Source organism: Aotus nancymaae, unplaced genomic scaffold (assembly GCF_030222135.1).
Source record: "Aotus nancymaae isolate 86718 unplaced genomic scaffold, 86718_ANA_hifiasm-v0.15.2.pri h1tg000020l, whole genome shotgun sequence".
NCBI lineage: Eukaryota > Metazoa > Chordata > Mammalia > Primates > Aotidae > Aotus > Aotus nancymaae.
This window is the reverse complement of record NW_026988432.1, coordinates 22094321-22115153: the sequence shown is the minus strand read 5'-3', so window position 1 is coordinate 22115153 and position 20833 is coordinate 22094321. Positions and strand designations below refer to the sequence as shown.

Below are 20833 nucleotides of genomic sequence, written 5' to 3'. Positions count from 1 at the left end.
CTTAAGGACAAGTTTCAAAAGGGCTAGTCTAACAAATTAACTAGATAAACAAGCACACACACGAAAATACTTCCAGCCTTTCTAAGTGATGCAGATACGTTTTTCCTCTTCTTGTTAGCTTCTTCATTCTCACCTCTTGAAGTTTTTTAGATGACTACTGCTAAGCTTTGGGGTTTTAATCGTTTTCTTCTACTCATCCCTTGATCACCTGTTTTAGCACAATCCTGATTTCTTTTGTATTTCTTCATTCTCCCCTGGGAAATTTATGTCTGTGTCTGGCATCTGTCCCCACCACCTCCTCCTTTGTGAACACTGGGGTGAAACATTCATTTATTTTTTAGCAGTGTCTCCATCGTCCGTCAATACATTATTACCCTTTCTCTGTCTTCCAGGCTTGACAAACCACTTTTCACGGCCCTTCTTCAGGTGCTTTGAGAAACAGCTCATTATTATTTATCATGATCTCATCGGTAATCTTTCTTCTTTTTGGCACTCTTAATTTGGGGATGTTTTCTGATATTCTCAACATCTTCCTGTAATCATGCCAGTCTCCTCTATAACACTTGATGTCAACTGTGCCTCTTTCTTCGTAAGTAATTGCTCTGTGCTCTCCAGTTTCCATCCTGTTAGCCTGATAGCTGGAAATTTCTTACAGTGTGTCTATTCTTACACAGCATAACTTTGGGGTGTCTGTTTATTGGATTTACCTCTGAATGTGCATGCCTACTTCCACTCTGGGTGCTTTTTCCTTCACTACTTGCTCCTTTTTTTTTTTTTCCCTATTCTTCTTTATAAGGTCTAACCATCAAGGTCAACTGTTACATTTTGTTTTAAGGGATAAAAAGACTGTGGTTCTGCCTACACAAGGCCTGCATTTCTCAGTGTTTGAATTAATGGTTCAGATAACATTTGCTATGAAAAGCATCATTTGATGACCAAATCCAGTGCAACAATCCATTAGGTCTGAACTCCTACACGTGCTCCAAATTTGCATAACCAAATCAAGCTTCCTTGCTCTTTCTTTCTGTTCTGTAGTTTGACCACAGACTTGCTAAAGTTTCTAGCTGGATTATCACATGCTCTTAAAACACTCTCCCATTCTACACTTCCAATCATATCCTTTGTTTCAGATAAAACTTAATCAACAGGGGTTTTATGTAAGTTTCCATTTGTACATAATGATAAATAGCTTAAGCTAAATTCAGTACACTCACAATCACCATTTTTCTTTCTTTGACATAAACAGATAAATCACATTCTAGCCACCCCATTATTTCCCATGATTATGTCCATGTTCTAGGGGTCTTCACTATCTGAGAGACAGAATTTAACTCCTTTCTCACTACAATTTTTATACCCTTTAAATATTAGCCAATATTAGCTTTTCTCAAATTTAAACAATACAAAATAGAGCAGTTTGAGCTATAGGGTAGATACCACTCAAGAAATTTATTATTTTTATTACAATGAATAAAAATAGTAAAATAAGTACTACTATATATTATATACAGAGAAAGTAATATATGTATTATATAATCATATATTAAGTAAAATACAGAAGGATTTTGCCCCTTCAATGTGGAACAGACTAAGGCTGCTAAAAAGCAATATTGAGTAATATAGTCACAAATCAGTGGAAACTCTTCAGCAGGCCACAGCATAGTGTGCATTTGTGTGCTGCCCTATTATCCAAAAAGAGCGGCATCATACCCATTTTAAAGAAATGGGAAGTCAACAGAAAGTGACTTCTCTAGGATCACTAAGAAATCACAGTGATCCGGTCCCATGCGCTAATTGGTAATGCTTTTAAGCACCACATTTAACTTGATTTTCTTATAGCACTAATGTTCCTCCACTGACACAACTTAGCAGGCAATGTATTTACAAAACTATAATAGCCTGAAAATAATTAACAATGAACAATGTGCAAAATGGTCAATTACAAGCTTAAACTTTAAACAAGCACTTACAATGAAGATTTAAAAAAAAAAACTATCTTGGCTATTGGGTCATTTTCCAGGCTACTAACTGCTAAACCATGTGCAGAACGTGCTTCCAATTTAACCATCCAGATTTTCTAGAAAGGCAGATAGCTTTGCTCTGCAGGCAGAATCAAGTTCGTCTTCAATTTGATTTTTAAAACAAAGAAGTTCTATAGAAAACCACTAAGCTTTTGCTGCAAATGATCGGAAAAAGAATGAAAAGGGGAAGTAGGTTTTATTTTAAAGACCCCAATTTGTCTATCCATATAAATAAAAAATACAACTTTATTTTGTTTTCCAAAAGGGTGATAGAGGAATAAATTCTACAGCCCCATCAGTTTCTAAGGATTATTGGCCACAAGTCTCGGCTCTTTCTGAGACATAGCATTGGCAATGGGTGCCAATGCAAAAAATAACACATAGGAAGTCAGGATGATTTTTAAAAGCTAAAGAGAAAATCTGAAATGCTTCCTAACTAATAAAGCACCTCTCAGGTCTTATAAATAATTGGATACAATGAAATCTGAGATCTCACAATGGGTAAGCTTCCCTCTTCCAATAACACCAGATCAAAACTCATAAACGAAGAAATAACTAGAAAAGAAGCCAGGTGCATAGAACTTTTGCATTTCCACAAATGTGCAAAGAACTTTATCACAGGACAGAATGAACACATGAAGCTCTGCACCCTTCTGCAACTCTGGGTTGTAGCCAGGCCAGAGCCTACAGAAATCCTACACACTGGTATAACGAACCAAGATAGGCTAGCTTTTTTAATATACCATTCGTATTTCCTGGGGGTGGGACCAAACAAAGGAAGTTGAAAATGGTTTGTCCAGAGGGAAGTGTGTAACTGCAAACAGTGTGCTGATGACCCTGCTGACTTGACAGCATTGTAACATTTACTATAAAAACTAGTCAGGTTGGTCTAACCTTGGCTCACATCAACCTGGACCTTGTATGGAGTCCCACTGCTTGGTTTTAAAACAGGTTGTTGGATACTAATCTGTGCTTTCCTTCTGAGTATGCCTAGCTGTCAGGTTGCTATTCAACAACAGAAACCTGTTCTTAAAACTCCCCTGGGAGCTCACACATCACCCTCCAGAGATCTTGTTTATCACAAGAACCATGTTCCTGAAAATGTGCCATGAGTCTAATTTTCATAGTCTAATATGTAAAGGCATCCCCTGGCAAGCAGTTTGTAAAGGAAATAGTTACCTCCCAATCTATCATTAGTGTTAACCCAAATTTTCATATAACCCTCAGCACCTATAATTGAGTATATGGCTCAACTTGGAATTTTTTGCCTTAACATTAGGTGTAGGTAAAGAGACACCTAGGACTTCTGTCCAAGTAAATTTAAGCTTTTGTTGTTGTTGTTCTTGTTTGTTTTAGTTCTTTTCTCGAAAGACCCAACAAGGTAGCCACTTAGCTATCAGTCAATGGTAAATTTATTTATCATCATATCCTATCTAATGCCAGTAAATTTGGTTCATCACACAACGCAAAATCAAGAACCACATCTCCTTCTTCCATTCATCATAGATGAGCCATCTGCCTTAAGCTTTCTCTCCATAAAGAATACTGAAAGTAAAGAAAAGGACCCAGAGTCATAGAACTAGCACCATTAACTCCTCATATGCCCTGCAATGGTAACAGTGAACAACTGAGTGTTCATGATGTTCTGGGATTTGCTCTATGCATAATACACGCATTATCTCATTTATTTCACCCAACAATCCCATCAGATGATTTTATAGTACCTTCAACATAGAGATGAGGAAACTGTGACTCAGAGAAAGTAACTTAGACATCACCCAGGTAGTAAAGGGCAGGCAGAGCCAGGATTTAAACCCAAGAGTTTGCATTGCTAAGCATCACACCATCTCACTTCCTGTATCAACAGAGTGAAAGGACAGAATTATGGCACATTTGTAGACCAAAACCAACATTAAGAAATCAGATGAGGATATGTATTAAGTCCCATTCTATACAAGGACGTGGAAGCCCTGGTTGTAAAGCAATTAATGTTAAGAACACTTAATGATTAGTGGACCACAAGCTCCATTTTCAGTCAACGTTAAAATACAAATATATAAATGGAATCTTAGACTGCATTAATACTAAATGAGAGCAGATCCACTGTCGATCAAATCAGATCTGGAATACTGGGGTAAGACTTGGATTCACCACTTGGGGGGAAAAAGAGACGAACTAGAATACACACAGAGCATGGTGGTGACCAGGAATCCAAGGTGTGGTTAAATCATATTCTATGATGAAGTTTCCAATTACACTTTTGAAGGAAGCCAAGGTTATCATCCTTGAAAACATGTGGAAAGAGAGACAATACACAATACTAGTTAGCTTCAGAGGGAAAAAACGAGTATTTCAGTCTGACAGCTACAGAACTGAGAACTTTCTGAAAGTTAGAGCAGTCAAGGATGCAATGAATTGCCTTGCTGGTGGTGGTTCATGTCTCTCTCTTGGTAACTTATCTATTCCCAAGACTTCAATTATGAAATATGAATATTGCAGGCCAAATCTACAATCCCAACCCAGAATCACAAATCTGTCTATCCACAGACATCTCAAAAATTCATTATTTCCAAAACAAAACTGACCACCTGAATTCCCCACAGCCTACTTCTCCTCACATACTCTCCGTCTTAACAAATGGCACTTTCATCCACCAAGTGACCCAAGCCAGAAACCAAGAAGCCAAGGATGACCCCTGCCTTACCCATCAGTTACCAAGTCCAATCATTTCCATCATTTTAACATCACTCAAATCCATCCTCCTCTCATCCTCATTGTTCTCGGTTCAGCTCAGTCTAATCATTTCCTCTTGGAATTGCTTTCATCACCTCCTGATTAATCTCCTTCCTCTCAGGTTGTCTCCTATTCACAGTTGCTTAAGTGAGTGTCCTAAATCATAAATCATATCACGGTATCCCACTATTTAAAATCAATCCTTGAGTAGTTTACCACATGCTTCACTGAAAATCTTATGTCTTCTACTCCTAAACATAAGAGACCCTTCATTTTTCTGGGGCCAGGATTCTATTCCAGCTTCATCTACGTATTAGATCATTTTTATACTACTATGAAGAAATACCTGAGACAAGGCAATTTATAAAGAAAAAGGGGTTTGATGAACTCACAGTTCCACATGGCTGGGGAAGCCTCACAATCATGATGGAAGGCGAAGGAGAAGGAAAAGCATGTCTTACATGGCAGGAGGCAACATAGCTTGTGCAGGGGAACTGGCCTTTATGAAACCATCAGATCTCATGAGACTTACCCACTATCACAAGAACAGCATGGGAAAAACCCACCTCCATGATTCAATTGCCTCCCACTGGGCTTCTCCCACAACATGTGGGGATTATGAGAGCACCAATTCAAGATGACATTTGGGTGGGGACACAGCCAAAACATATCAACCTGTCATCCCTTCCTCTGTGGAACTACACCTCATAGTCACCTCAGAGAATGACTTCAGTTCCAGTATTCCTGTTAGCTCCTTCAGCTCCCATGGTTCTGCTTAAGCATCTCTACCAACTGGCAATTTTCTTTCCACCAGGATAGTTCTAACTCACCTTTAAGACAAAGCTCAGGCATTACCATTTATACTATTAAAAAAATTCATCTTGATCCAACCCATAGCCGTTCCGAACTCCCTTCTCCCGTGCCTGTCTCTTGAGTCAGAGACCCAAACATTGCTCTAAGAGTTCACCTTCCAAGCTTCCCTTGCAGCTATGGGTAGATATCTGCTGGAGGTGTAGCCAGTAAGGTGCTAGCAGAATCCGGCTCAAGGCCACCAGATTCTGCTAACGCTTTTCTCCCTTCCTGGATGGAACAGGATATATGTAAGGATAAAAGCTACTCTAATCTCTGCCTCCCCTGCTTCTTTTAGGGGACCTCTAATGTGTTGTGTGAGAGTCAAGAGCCAGCATGCAAGAAATGGAAGAGGAGAGGAAAAAGCTGAAGAATGAAAATCAGCATGCTGAGGAGGGCAGAACGGGAAGACAGAAACACTGATTTGCTGAACTCACACAGGCAACCTCCTACTTCCAGACACCTCCTTAAACGAAGGGGAAAAACCCTTTGTTTTCCTAACCTACTATTGTCATCAGGTCTTCTATTAGTTGCAGCTGAACCCATGTTGCGTTGCTATTCCTCCTCTGGGAATTCTTTCTAAATTCTCTACAAAGGAGGCAGTGCAGCGGTAGGTAAGGACAAAGGCTTTAGAGTGCAGCAGATCTAGCTTCAAATCTGGGTTCTGCCACTTACCAGCTACAAAACACTGGGCAATTAACCTAATCTCTCTGATCCTCAATTGCCTCCTTTGTAAAATGGTAATGACAATGCCCAACAAAGAAGTTTATTATAAGGACTAAGCAGGATAGTATGTGTAAAGTACAGTACTTAGCAAGTGCCTGGTACACAGTGAGTACTCAAAAATCTTAGCCAGACTGGGTGGAGTGGCTCACACCTGTAATCTTTGGGAGGCCAAGGCAGGTGACTGTTTGAGGCTAGAGGTTCCAGAGTAGCCTGTGCAACAGAGCAAGACCTTGTCTCTACAAAAAATAAAAATAGAAAAAAAATAGCCAGGTATGGTAGCAGGTGCCTGTAGTCCCTGCTACCAGGAGGCCGAGGAGAAAAGATCTTAAGTTCAGAGGTTTGAGGCTGCAGTAAGCTATTACCGTGTCCCTGCACTCCAGCCTGAAGGTTGGAGTGAGACCATGTCTCAAAAAAAAGAGAAGTAAAAAGGTTAGACATTATTAAGAGGAAGCTGAAGGTGGGGTATCCCTGATATGTATGCAGCAACACCCTGGGAACACACGGATTATTTCCTTAACTCCCTGAATTGCAATTATCTGATATCTACCTGATTCTTTTCTTAGGATGGGGGCCAAGTTGAAAGCAAGAGAAGTCGCATGCCACTATCTAGTACCTAACGTAGGGCTTGCAGGTCACAGGCTTTCCAAAAGTACTTGCTGGGTGAATGTACGAACCAAAAACTCATTTGAGTGTTAAAATTTATCATTTTGGACAGCTTCTAGAATAAATGGAATTTATATAGATGGCTTAAAAAATACATATACTGAGGACCATACGATTGCAGACATACCGATAACATGTTAATTTTATTTATCAAGCAGCCAATGAAACTTTTAAAGCAGTAAGATATTCTGCTTTGCTTTCACAAATATATCATTTGCCCTTTCCCTCACTGCTGTAAGGGAGCACTTCCTCTTATGTCTGAAAATGAAGACAGCTAAGATATGAGGTGTAAAAAGCACTTACAATACAACCAAGCCAAAAACTGCACTTAGGATCTATGTTTCATCTTTTCTACCCCTTCCACCGTAGCCACTAGAAAAGGCTTTCGCTCTGAATATTTACTTGTGATGAAGTTATAAAATGAACAACCCTATTGTTTTGTGGGGTGATCATGGCTTCTTTGACAAGGAAACTTATCTGAATATTAGAATGCACTAAAATATTTTCACGCAGTGTTTTGCCACCTACAGTCAAACCCATACAAAATACTACTGTCTATGAATGCCCTTTAAATGTGACCACTAAAATGCTACCTAATCACAGTGTCCATGGAAAATAGTATTTGATATAAAAACCAGTCCTCCTTCAATCATAAAGGTTTTTCACGCGTAGTGGGAGCACTTTATTTTTTTACAGGCGGGAATATTCCCTCATAGTAAGGAAAGGTGATCTGCTCTGATAAAACTTTAACAGGTGCTGAAATTTATACATTCTATTACAGCCTTACAAGCCTACACTAATTATTAATTATCCACCTAAGTGTATACTACTTTACACATCCTGCTCCTTAACTAGAACACTTAGAAAAGCCATTGTATGTTGCCTGACTAACGGACCATGTCTTGAACGGCTAAATGGCCTAGCAAATGCAAAGATGTTCCCATACGTACACTTTCCAGTGTTAATGCAGACCCACTGCCTACACAAACCAACTGCACATCCACAACCACATCCCACCTCGAGGAACACAGGTGACTTCGGGGGGGCATCTATCTGTGGACAATATCAGCAGATTAGAGGCAAATGATAGAGCAGCTTCTCTAAAGTGCCTGCAAGCAACATTACTGTGCAGTTATTACAATTGTAGAGATAGTGAGTACTCTCTCTTATTCTGCTCTGTGAATATTTTAAAGAAGTCACATAGAGGCTTTTTATGCCAGAGCAGGTGTGAACTCAATTCCACTCTTAAACTAGTATCAGCTCAGCTGAGAGAACAGCCGTAAATTTTTATTTCAGAACCAAATGAAACTCATGAGGGTAAGGGGCAAAATCTCATTAACTATTAAAATACCTTGAAAGGACCGGGAGAAGGCGGCTGGCTTTTATTTTCCATTGGTGTTCAAACTATACCTAGGACTTTGCAAAAAATGGAAAATGCAATCACACAAAAGTATGTATATTTAGAGCTGTTTTATTTAAGAAGGAACAAAAAAAAAATTTCAGAGAGTTCTCCCAACCTCCCCTGACCACACCTCCAAGAGTTAGGTCAGTAACAGAAATGAGGAAAATGAGATTAAAAGGGAAAACAGCTTGCTCAAAATTACAGAAACATCATTTCGTAAACTATTGTTTACCAGGTTCGTTTTTCTTTCCTGGTTTTTCTCTAGCTAACAGAGACCATCCACAGCTACTGAGGCGGTCTGCCAAGACATTTAAAAGATCTGTGCTCACTGCATCTCAATTTCCAAATAATATTTGTAAGACCATCAATAAATAAGGGGAAAAAATGTATGCATGAAAACACACACACACACCATATAAAGTATGAATTTAATCCTGTCAGTAAACCAATTGTTAAAGCTTTCAAAAACATGGATAGTGGGCTCGTTTCCAATTACTCTGAAATTTCTGAAGGAGACAGGGTCACCAATAAATTTCCTTCCATGATTTGGTATTGCCCAATTAAGTGCAATCAGTTACACATAAAGAGTTTATGCTTAAATCCGAAACATTCAGATCTGGCTACTGACTGTTAAGAGTACAGCTTGGTCTGAATAGCCAAGGTGAGGACAAGGCATGACCAATTAGTAACCTAGTAATTTCGAGTCTCAGAAAGCCAAGCCAATGCTGATAATACAAGGCTAGAAAACCTTACTTTGTGATCTGTTGCTCTAAAATTAGCTTTGTATGTGTCTCCTTTTCTCTTTTCCTTCACTTTTTCTGTCTCCCCCCATCTCCACCAAATGTTATCAGATATCACACACTTTCTATTTTCATTCAGCTTTAATATGGCCCACGAGGGGGTGGCATTTAATTAATCACTTCCACATTCTGCCAGAATTCACTACATGATGCTCAAGTTTGCATATCACTTTTGTCAAGCTGATCGGACCCAATAAACAGAAAAACAGACTAGATTACATAATAGTAGGTGTAACAATAATTTGTTTTAACTGAATTTTAGGGCCAGGTGGCTCCATGTTACTTCATTTAAACCAGGGCAACTACTTAGATGAGAAGTTTCATGACAGTGCTAAAGAAACTTGCCCAAGGTCACAGAACTGGAGAGTGGTGAGCAGGTGCTCCCAGCAACGCCCAGCTGACAACAGTGCTCTGCTACGTCCGCCATTCACCACTTCCCCCATGTTGGTCCTCTTGCAGCATTTTCAACCTATATGACAGCTTTAAATGTTTTATCTTAAACATAAACAGTATCACCAGCTGTATTTTATATCACTTTTAAATGACACTCGCTCCCTTACCATTTTTCCTATTAATAAATATGTCAAGGAATTAAGGAGTGATTAATAAGCAATCATCAAGAAGATGAAAAATGTTTGAACTGTATCTATTAACCACTTAGAAATAAATTTAATTTAATCTCAATCTATGCTCCATATATTTTGCAATTGTTGGTTCCTAGGTCTGATATTCTGCAAAAGAAAAGAAAATGAGATTCACTGAACACCTCTTCTTACCCAAAATAAAACATGCTTCCTTTGGATTCAAAAACTCTTAAGCGTAAGAGAAACGAGAGAATAACTCCATACAGAGGCAACATTCTATACCAAGCGTCTGTGGAGAAGAAAGAAATGAAGTGGAACAGGACTGTTTCCAAAACATTCCTGAGAACATGGAAGGTATTTGTAAAACTATCTCCTTGATGAAAACCATCGTACCTGTAGTGACTCCAGTATTCAGATGACCTACAAAACAGGCAAAGAAATCTCCATTTGTCAGTGGGTTCCCTAGACTCACCACTCAAACACCACACCAGGGCGTTCTTCGCCGTGTGTTTAAAGATGAAACTTGAGAACATTTAAAATGGAGAGAAACATGGCTGGAGGCAAATATTTCACAAAGGGGAGCATTCCGAAAGAGGTACTTATTTTATAGGATTACTGTTTTGTGGACTGGCTAGAAAAGAAGTCTCTTCATTTTGGCCTTGATGTTTACAGAACTGAACATTCTATACCGCCTTCACCTGCTCCTGCCTTCTATTTCAATCTCATTAGAAGGTATAGGTATTTTAAAATTGCTACCACCCAAGACCCAAAGTCTACAGATTTTTCAGTTCATTACCGAGACAAAAATGACAAATGACCAGTAACAGTCACACAGCAAAACACAGGGGTTACAAAGTGTATCACGTCACCATATCATTCACAGTAAGCCTGGGAGGGGTGGGCCAAGCTGGCATCCCTGTCCTCATCTAGGAAACCAGAAAACTGGGGCTCAGAAGAAATTTGCCCAACATCCCATCACTAGAAGGTGAAAAGCCAGGAATTATGCTCACGTGACCCCTGAAGACCTAGAATCCACTGTCCCTTGGCCCCTTGTAGAAGTGCAGTGCTCAAAACAGCTCCTTTGCTTCTTTGGTTCTAAGAATGTAGATGTGAACAAAGAAAACAGTCTTATTTTTATTGAGGACGAATACAGCACTTAAGGTAGACACACAACTTTCAAGGATGTGAGGTTCGGGATTCCTTAACTATACTGATGTCATTCTCCTGGAGCAGAGGAGTAATGAGAGGTTTGAGAAATGCAAAGCGTTTAATCGCACCCCCGCCAACCAAGATCCAGTCAAGAAGTAGGGTACTGGTTAATGCTGTCACAGGCACATTTTAAGTATAGTGCGTATGCAAAATTCAAAGAAACCATCTTCCCAAGGAAAGATTTAGAGAATTGGCTGGGCACATTGGCTCACACCTGCAATCCCAACACTTTGGGAGGCTAAGGCAGGAGGATCACTTGAGCCTAGGAGTTTGAAGATGCAGCGAGCTCTAATCATGTCACTATACTCCAGCCTGGGTGACAGAGTGAAACTGTCTCTAAAAAGAAAGTGAAATAAAAACATGAAAATAAATAAAAATAAAAAACCTAGAGAAAAACTTTTTCTACTAAATAAAAGCAGCACTATTTATGTCACATCTTGCTTTCCCCTTTAATGATAGATGGTCCTTCCCCTTGCCTCTGTTCTAATGTGTCTGATTCATGACATGAGATTGTTCAATAGGGTTGGGAAGGAAACTTCTGGACAAAAGTTGGATCTAGCTCTCACAGTTTCATCCAGTCTTGGCATGTTGTCTAAAACTAAATGTCTTTTGGCTGTACCTAATCCTCCACATTAAAAATCAACAATTGCAACTGTGTACATTTTAAAAGAAAGGATAGGGTTTTCTCCCCCAGGCAGTGGGCATTCTTGTCTGAGTGTTTCACGGCGACAGGGCAGGTTGCTGGAGGTAAGTTCCCTGGAAACTGTTTGGGCAATGGTCCAGGAGAAAGATCTCTGTCTGTCACTTGTAGCAGCATGTCCCAGGGACGTGCTCCAGGGTGCCAGGCCTGCTCGATGGGTGCAGTAAGAGGCAATGGAAGTAGGGGCTGGCCTCTGGCTCTGCCAAAGACCACCCAGGGGACTGGAAAAAAGAGTGGTGGCTGGAGCTACAGGCCTGTTGCGTGACAAGGGTTCCCCTGGACAGGCTGGCAGGAAGTCAAGCCAGAGACCTAAAAGAGAACGTTCTAGGGAAAGCACAGGTAAGGAAAGCTGGCTGCTACCTTGCTCAAGGGTTTAGGACAATGAAGGCACAGGCTTTGAAGGTGAGATGCAAACAGCAGACTTCACACTCCTTCCCATGCAAGACCCTCAAAGCCTGGACTTTCTCCACCTTCCTCTTTTTCAATATCTTTGTTCCTCCTCCATCTTTCTCTCTAATTTGCTGACCAGAAATTGGAGTTGAGACATCTTTTTCTATATATTTTTAACACATCAAAGTGAGAGCCTTGTTCTTAATTTTCAAAATTATTAAATACAAAACTATTTATTTTTCTCTTAAAAGAAAAAAACTAAAGTGTGAATTGAACACTGCAAGTTGGTAAGCCCAGTATGAATCCTCGACTCCCTTCTCTCCTGTCTGTTTCCCAGGCTGCATTCCCAGCCCTGCCCTAACCTCTGCAGCAGGAGACGGCCTGGGTTATGGGGAAGCAGTGTGGTGGGGAGACGCTGCTCCACTCACCCTTCCCCTTCTTTTTTGCATCAGACTCGACACCAAAAGCTGTGACATCCCCCATCTTGAGACAGTGAGGGGAAGGACAAAAGAATCACAAAGCCACCAGCCCTGACATCACTGAGCTGCAAACCACTTCCAGCAGGGGCCTACTACCAGACTTCTAGAATGAGAAAAATTATTCTTAAGCCACCATTAGTCACATTTTCCATTACTTCAAAGCAAAAGCATTCCTACCTGATACAAATTGCTTTTTACTTTTATGTGAAACTTAAATGATTTATCTTCTCTTTGGGTCAATAACTTTCGATGCAAGAAATCTTCCCCTGGCATTTAGAAGGCGTACACATCTCTGTAGGCCATAGTTTTCAAGTAGCATTCTTTTGTTTATCAACTCTTCTAAATGTTATAAGACTTGGTTTAGTAAAGCTAGTTTGACTATAAAAGTATTTGCAGATCACAGCATTAACTGTGCTATATCAGAGTAGGTCGGAAAGGAAATTAGACCAATGAGAGAAGAATGGAAATGTTCTCTGACTGGACAAAAGGAAATCAGTTATCTTAGCTGAATACCAGAAACACAACTTTTTTCAATGGCCTTTCAAATTATTTAGCATTATTATTATTAGCAATGGGGTCTCACTCTGTCACCCAGGCTGGAGTGCTGTGGCACAATCACAGCTCACTGTAGTGACCTCAACTTCCCAGGCTCCAGCAGTCCTTCCACCTCAGCCTCCCGAATGGCTGGGACCACTGGTACATAAATCCATACCCAGCTAATTTTGTTTATTTTCTGTAGAGACAGGATCTCACTATGTTGCTCAGGCTGGTCTCAAATACTTGGGCTCAAGCAGTCCTTCCACCTTGGCCTCCCAAAGTTCTGGGGTTACAGGCATGAGCCACTGTGCCCGACCCAAAGTATTACTGATTTTACTTATTTCTGCTTATACATAAAATAATCTGTGGTGTATTGAAAACTGAAACAGGCTACATTGTAATATGGCCTATTTCCTACCTTGGCAGAATATTTTGTCCAGTCGAGGATATAGTCCTATAGAAGAAAAAGTGAATTTCCATGACTGGCTCTGGTTTAGGGTCTTCTTCTTGGTATAGCAAGGTATAGGCCTAACTTCAATGTATGGGCTCTTCATTCAACGTCTAAACCCTATCTATCTAATTCCTGATTCATTCCACAGTCATTTACTGAGGTCCTACAAACTCTATGCCAAATACTGATCAATGCACAGCACTTTTCTCCTGGTGACTCAACTTAATGAGTTATTATTTTATTTATCCCCAATCCATCCAATTCCTTAGCTACAGATCTGGAATCAGCTCAGATATAAAAGGAATATATATTTTAGTTAGGCTCTGAAGAATTACATTTGGAAAACACATCACTGGCAAAGTCACCTGAAGGTATTCATAAAATAGATATGAATGGATTAGAAAGAGCAATAAAACATATCCAAAGAAAAGATACAGTATAAGGATAAAATGGCTTCTCTGAAAGATCAATGGACCATTAGATGATAAAATTACCTCAGAGATCACCTAAAGAGCTGTTCCTCCCTCAATCTAAAGATGTGCAAACGACCTGACCAGAGGACCCACAGGCAGCTGTAGCAAAACAGAAAACTCACTTCTTGGCCAGGTACAGTGGCTCGTGCTATAATCCCAGCACTTTGGGAGACTGAAGCAGGCAGATCACTTCAGGTCAGGAGTTTAAGATCAGACTGGCCAACATGGTGAAACCCCATCTCTACTAAAAATACAAAAATCAGTCGGATGTGGTGGTGCACACCTGTAGTCCCAGCTGCTCAGGAGGCTGAGGAGGGAGGCTCACCTGAGCCCAGGAGGTCAAGGCTGCCGAGATCCTGCCACTGAATTCCAGCCCGCCGGGCAACAGAGAGAGGAGATTCTGTCTCCGAAGAAAAAAAGGAGAAGGAAAAGGAAAAGGAGGAGAAGTTTCAGTTCTCCTGACTACCAGCCTTAGCCCAACAATTAGGATTGCTAAAACCTCCAGGATAACGCTCAAACAAGTCATACTTGTTAATATTTCAAGAGAACATTTTAAATTTAACATATTAAAAAATTCAAATTCCCAAAGTAAAATCAAATAAGGCCACAATTAATAATTTCTTCTCTTCTATCAGTCCAACACCTAAGAGCTGATATCAAGAAAACCTCAAGCTGAAAAGTATCATTTTAACAAAAAGCCACTAACCGTATACACCAAGATGTCCCTAACTAATGAACTAGAAAACAGCCTGCTCATGTCACTACCTAATTTCGCTGCGTTTAAAAAGTGAACTAAAATTTCTAGAGCTGACATCTATATTCATAGTTTCATTCTTATGAAGTTACTAACGATTATCTGACCTTTGGAACTTTCAAACATCAAATGATTGCCATTATTGCACAGGTTTTTGCTATTTTCTAATATTTACACTTTTGCACAGAAAAAATATCTGACCATGAAGTCAAGTAACATCTCATTCATGCTTTGAAAAATTATGTTTCCTTGTGGTCATGCTTTTCCTTTGTACATTAAAGTTTCCAAAAACAGTTTTCCTAGTAAAAGCCAATTCATGGGTTATTTTGTTTTACAATGAAAAGAAAAACTCCCTGTATTAGCATGTACTCACATTTGCCATTTTACAAGAAGACTGTGGCACCCGCTTCTGCCACTGGGATTTGAAAACACTCACAACACTTCACCTTTATGCTGGGCTAAACTCAGGGTAGCCATAAACACTCTGAAGTAATACAAACCTAAATATTCCTGCTAGGCAAACGGAGCAGTGGAACCGAATTATAATGAGCTAGCAGCTGTCACAATATGACCACAGTAACCAAATCAAAATATCAACCGCTAACCCAGATGAGATTCAAAGGTCATCCTGTAAGCCAGCAGCTTTCTTCAGTTCTGCCTGAAACCTCAATCTAATCCTGCAGTAAAATGTTCCGCTGAGCTAGGTTAGAACCCAGCTACTCTACGGTGTAAATTATTCAATGCCCTGGGAGAGTACCATGAGTAGGACTAGAACCAAGTACCACAATAAGGAAACTGAACCACTCAAAATGGGACGTGAAAGCACAGCCCTTGATGCTGAACTAAGCTGTAGCCAACTGTACAAAAGGATCACTTTTTACACCCTTCAGTCACCAATGCATGTATGTAATCTTATGGAACAACTTGCTCACTTATCCTCAATCTGGTTTTGAATTGATGCTGTGGAATAATAAAAGGAAAATGAATGCTTAGCTCCTTCCTTGGATCAAACAGTTTTAGCTAGAAAATACACTGTCTACCATTGTAAATATATTTGGACAATTACCTGCAAAAGTTTAGTGTTTGATAAAAGGGAAAAAAAAAAAAATCAAGATTTTTTAAAAAGTCCATATTCTTTCCAAATACTTCTTACCAGGATTTTCAAACTATTCTATAGCATAAAAATAATCCTCTTAAAAAATAGAGGAGTTAGACTCATCAACAACCCTTTGTACCATTAGCATACTCTGAAAGCTAACCAACTGACCACCAAGAAGGTTTCATCAAATTGTTTAAAAACTGCAATGAACAAGTTTCCAGGAGGTCCAGTGTACATTATAATCATTAATAATGATAGGCAGTCACAAGGAAGAAGTGATTTCTTTTCTCCAGATATAAAACAATGCATGGAATTTCAACTAAGGCAAAATGCAAACTGGCATGTATCTGCCCAGTGAAAGCAATGAGGAAGTTTCTAGTAAACGTCAGGTAAAAGTATATGAACTGGTCGATCCAGGCAGTCAATACTGACATCTCTCAACCCTGCCTACATCAAAACAAACACAAAGGCTATTGGCACCTATTTTAAAAAAATTAGGAGTTGCTTTTTGTTTCTTTTAGTTATGTTTTTTTAAAAAGACAAATATCAACCACTAAAATCCTGTATGACAACTATAACCACAAACAGTAACACAGAACAACTTTATAAACCAAGAAGTGTCATTAATTCTTCTAGCAAGATACGTACACTGTGTGTGTGTGTACGTGTGTGCATGCATGTATAAGCAAGCACACATGGGTGTTTTGTTTATTTACTTTAGGGATTCACAAACTATCAAATAGTGCTATTTTTCACACATACAAGCTTATTTTAAAAAGAATAAATTAACACAAACATTTTATTACTTTTCTTTTGAGATGGGGTCTCATTCTGTTGCCCAGGCTGGGATGCAGTGGCGTGATGTCAGCCCACTGCAACCTGCACTCCCTGAGCTCAAGAGATCCTCCGTCCTTGGCCTTCCAAGTAGCTGGGACGACAATGCGTGCCACCACACCTGGCTAAGTTTTTGTATTTTTGGTAGACATGAAGTTTCACCATGTTGTCTAGGCGAAAACACTTCATTACTCTTATAACTTACGTCCCACTTTGCATAAATTTGAAACAGAGACACAAATAAACTGAGTTTTGGAATTTCAGTGCCAAATAGAAGTATTATGTTTAAAAATCTGTAACATGCAAAACCATTCATGTGAAATCAAGAAGTTCAGAGTTGTAATAAAGGGTTTCGTTACCATAAAAGAGCTTGTGAACAAAATACTAGCAATGCCTGTATCATTTCCCTAAAATTGTATACTGCCATAAAGAACAAAATATATAACTAATAATAATCCACTCTCAAAAGGAAAGAGTGGTCCAGTGCTTTTTTCTTTCTTTGCAATAAAATAAAACCTTACTAAATGAACAGTTTACCAAAAAAAAGGGAAAAAAATCAGGTCATCTGCAGTTAATAACTCTTTCCTGTAAAATTAGTGTCACTTATTTCTGTAGCAGACGCCTAATTCAGTCACAGGCTTGATTGATTTGACAATAGAGAATCTGCTCCAATAAAGTGGCTGATTTATTTCTGATGCTATAGCTTTTTTTTTTTTTACCCTGATGCGACATCATGACAGAATTAAGTCTTTGAAATGGAAAGAAATACTTTGTACTTTTAACAAAAACCAGTTAAAGATTCTGAAAGTGGAGATTGGATTCTTGTCAAACACTTACACTAAAATCTACTACCTTCTTTTGGTAGAAGGAAAATGTCCACAAAGGTCATCACACGGACTGTGGGTCTGGACAGGAAGTGTGGTTTAGAATACAGCCTACAGTCTATGAGTTCAAATTGTCCCCTACACCAAGAGATCTTACTTTGTTTTTATCATCATTTGCAAATTAGTTGTCCTTAATTTCTTGAAAATAATCTATTTTTTCTTTGTAAAGCTGTAACATAACACCAAACATGGCTCATCTGAAAAGTGGTTTCATTTTAAATAAACAGCAGCTTGGGCAAAATCAATGAGAATCTTTGTTCCCCGAACCTAGCCTTCAGATACGCAAGCCAATCAAGGCGGCGTTTGGGATACGAGAAATTATAGCGGTGGGAAGACTTTTTAATACATCTTTTTAAAAGAGTCAATTCTCTTTAAAAAAAAAATTCTTCTCTAAACTAAAAATGTAAGGTATTTCAAACTTGTTTCAATGTCTTGTTCTCCCTTTTCCCCTTTTTTGCATACTGCGCAATGCCCTCTCGCTCTGAGGGCGACTTCCCTGACCCAAGTCTGACACTCCGCCGTTAATGTCAGATAAACCATTTAGCCCAAGCACAATTCTTTTCTGTGCAAAAATCTGCTTGAGGTGGAAAATGTAGCAGTTTGTAAACAATAAAGAGCCATGTTTCAAACCAGACAGCTTATCTAACAGAGAAGTCCTTTCATTGGGAACAGTGGGTGGGGGCCTCGTGGACATAGTAGCATTTCCTATCACAATGCAGGAGACTGTCTTGGTCTCCATATTTAAGAGTTCAATGGGAAGGAGGGCAGACGGGATAAAAGAGCAAGGCTGACATGGATTTGCAGCCTAAACAACAACTAAGTGAAAAGAATCAGCTCTCTCTGCTCTGGACTGTCGGGCCACTTATATTTTAAATACTATTTGGATTGAAGAACTAATTTGATTTGTAAAGCAGTTGCCCATGAGGAAACATGAACAGAGCAATCGTTTAATCTATTTGTATTGCTTGGTGTATTCTGTAATATGTATTTATCAAGTTGCTCTTTAGAGTTAAAACTTTTTTCACATAGATAACATAAACTTCTCACTATGAGTATTTATTCTATTTTTCTTACTGTAAAACTATTTTCACATAGATAACATAAACTTCTCACTATGAGTATTTATTTATTCTATTTTTCTTACTGTAGCTCATTAGAGGATCATTTTAGAATCCAAGGAAGTTAGTATAGTTTTTAGGTGCTACTTCTCAAGACTGTATTTTCAAATGAATCTTTTATTCTAAGTGGTTGTGCGAAGATGAATACAGAAGCAAAGGTGTTAGAAATAAAATCGAAACTATTAACCTTGAAGAGTCAAAAGTTGCCTTTTAAAATCTAAGTTGATAAATATATCTAATCATGTGTATCTACATATCCTGAGAACAAGAAACAATGCACCTCCTTATCAACAACTGATAAAAAACTAGGATTCCTGTTTTAGCTACAATATTAAAACATCAGTATGAAATTTACTACTTTGAAGGCAGAAAGAGCACAAAAATAAGAACACTCTATGATTGAAAACAACTTTGTGGTTCTGGAAGTTAGTAAGACACTCAAAGGCACAAACATATGATGCTACCCGCTAAAAATAAATTGCTAGTATTTATCTGCTTTGACTATTTTGTGTTAAATACCTGAAATCCATTTAGATGGATTTGATGGTGATTTTTCAAAGAATGCCTGATATTCAAGGACTATCTACACCTAAGTAACTGGTATAACTTCCAAAGCTTAAAAATCACAACATTCTTTCAAAGCATTTTCAGTTATAGTCTCAGAAAAATATAATTATCACTGTGTTTTCCTTGGAGTGTTGTCCAACAGCTTGTATGAAGAAATTTAACTTCACTTATTGACAAATTCTCAAGAGAATTTGGCCAAGTTGAGAGATTTACTAATATTGTTAAGAACTCATGTTTACTAGAACAAAGATCATTTTTTCAATCAAAACTAAATTAACCAGCTACTGGGACTTTTTAAGCCATTAGGAATCAGCTTTTCATTGCTCAAGTTACTGCTGTTAAACAAACATCCCCACAGGGTAGCCAAAAGCAGAGAAACATGCTGAGGATGCCAGGATGAAGGTCACGCTGGAGATTTAACAGGCAGCCTCAAACTAACAGGTAACTTGCTTTAGTGAAAAGGATGGGGTCTGCCTAGGCCATTAGCACTAAAGTTCACGCCTTGATAAATACACAACCAGATTTTACAATTCAACTTGAACGCACTACTCTGATTTCAGCACACTAGGCCCATTAAATACCATTTATTTTCATAACCTCTTTAGCAGAAATCACCATTAACACTGACTATGTATCATTGCCAACCAACAAGCCCAGTGATATTTTTATTCTGAGTATTCAGCACTTTGACTTCATCAACCTTAACTTACGAAATTACTGATACAACATTGAAACTGTGGTACATGCTTTATGTCTAAGGAAAACAAAACTTCCACGCAAATTCAGTATCACTAAAAGCATTTCATTCCATATGGTTGTAAAACTTAATCCTTGATGTACTATTACCAAACACAGACTGCCAATACTTTTCTGCAATTTAAGATTACTACAAGTGAATTGACTAAATACCCAAGTTTCTAAAAGCAGAAACTCTGTCTAGGGCATGGTTTTACCTTCTCTAATAAAGCATAAGCATTCAAAAAGTGTATGTTAATTTAAAATGAGTCTTACTTTGTATTCTGGAATTGACGAAAGGTGGAGAGAGATTGTCATGTGACCCAAGGTCCCTGCTGGTCATGTGGTCATAGGGAGTCCCATCTCCATAGTTCTGTAAATAAAATGACAGTATGTTTTTATTTTATATTAATAAACGGCACATAAACATAGCCCCACTACCGAACCTTCTCCCATCCAAAGAAACTGGAGTCCACTATTCCCTCCTTGGAACTTCACTAGAAGGAATCTGCACCTTCAAAGGTAATAGTGGCTAAAAGAAAGCTCTAGAGTCTACAAAGTCCAAATTTCCTCTTAATAGCTGAGAAATCTTAGGAATAATAATAATGGTATGAACTGCATGGGGTTGTTGACATGATTAAATAAAATAGTGTAGGTAAAACACCAGACACATATAAAGTATATTGCCTATATTAAAAATTATTATTTTAATAAGGCCACATTAAAGCAAAATTGTGCTACAAGGGAAAATTAGCCATAGCATGCAATGAATTGCTTTTCAAAGACTAAGATAGAGCTATTCAAACAGTAACATTTGAAGTTTGT

General features: G+C 38.7%; 1 protein-coding gene and 1 long non-coding RNA gene across 31 annotated transcripts in view; one reads left to right on the top strand and one right to left on the bottom strand.

Annotated features, from left to right (window-relative positions):
• TCF4 (transcription factor 4) overlaps positions 1 to 20833 on the bottom strand; it is a 368346-nt gene that overhangs the window by 217984 nt on the left and 129529 nt on the right. For all 30 annotated transcript variants that reach the window (XM_064379108.1, XM_064379115.1, XM_064379120.1 and 27 more), the window contains one exon: positions 20285 to 20381. In XM_064379108.1, coding sequence (XP_064235178.1) covers positions 20285 to 20381 — 97 coding nt within the window. The remainder of the gene's footprint in view (positions 1 to 20284; positions 20382 to 20833) is intronic.
• LOC110568837 (uncharacterized) overlaps positions 11855 to 20833 on the top strand; it is a 31271-nt gene continuing 22292 nt past the window's right edge. The window contains exon 1 of the long non-coding RNA XR_002479027.2: positions 11855 to 12026. This is a non-coding gene — a long non-coding RNA (uncharacterized LOC110568837). The remainder of the gene's footprint in view (positions 12027 to 20833) is intronic.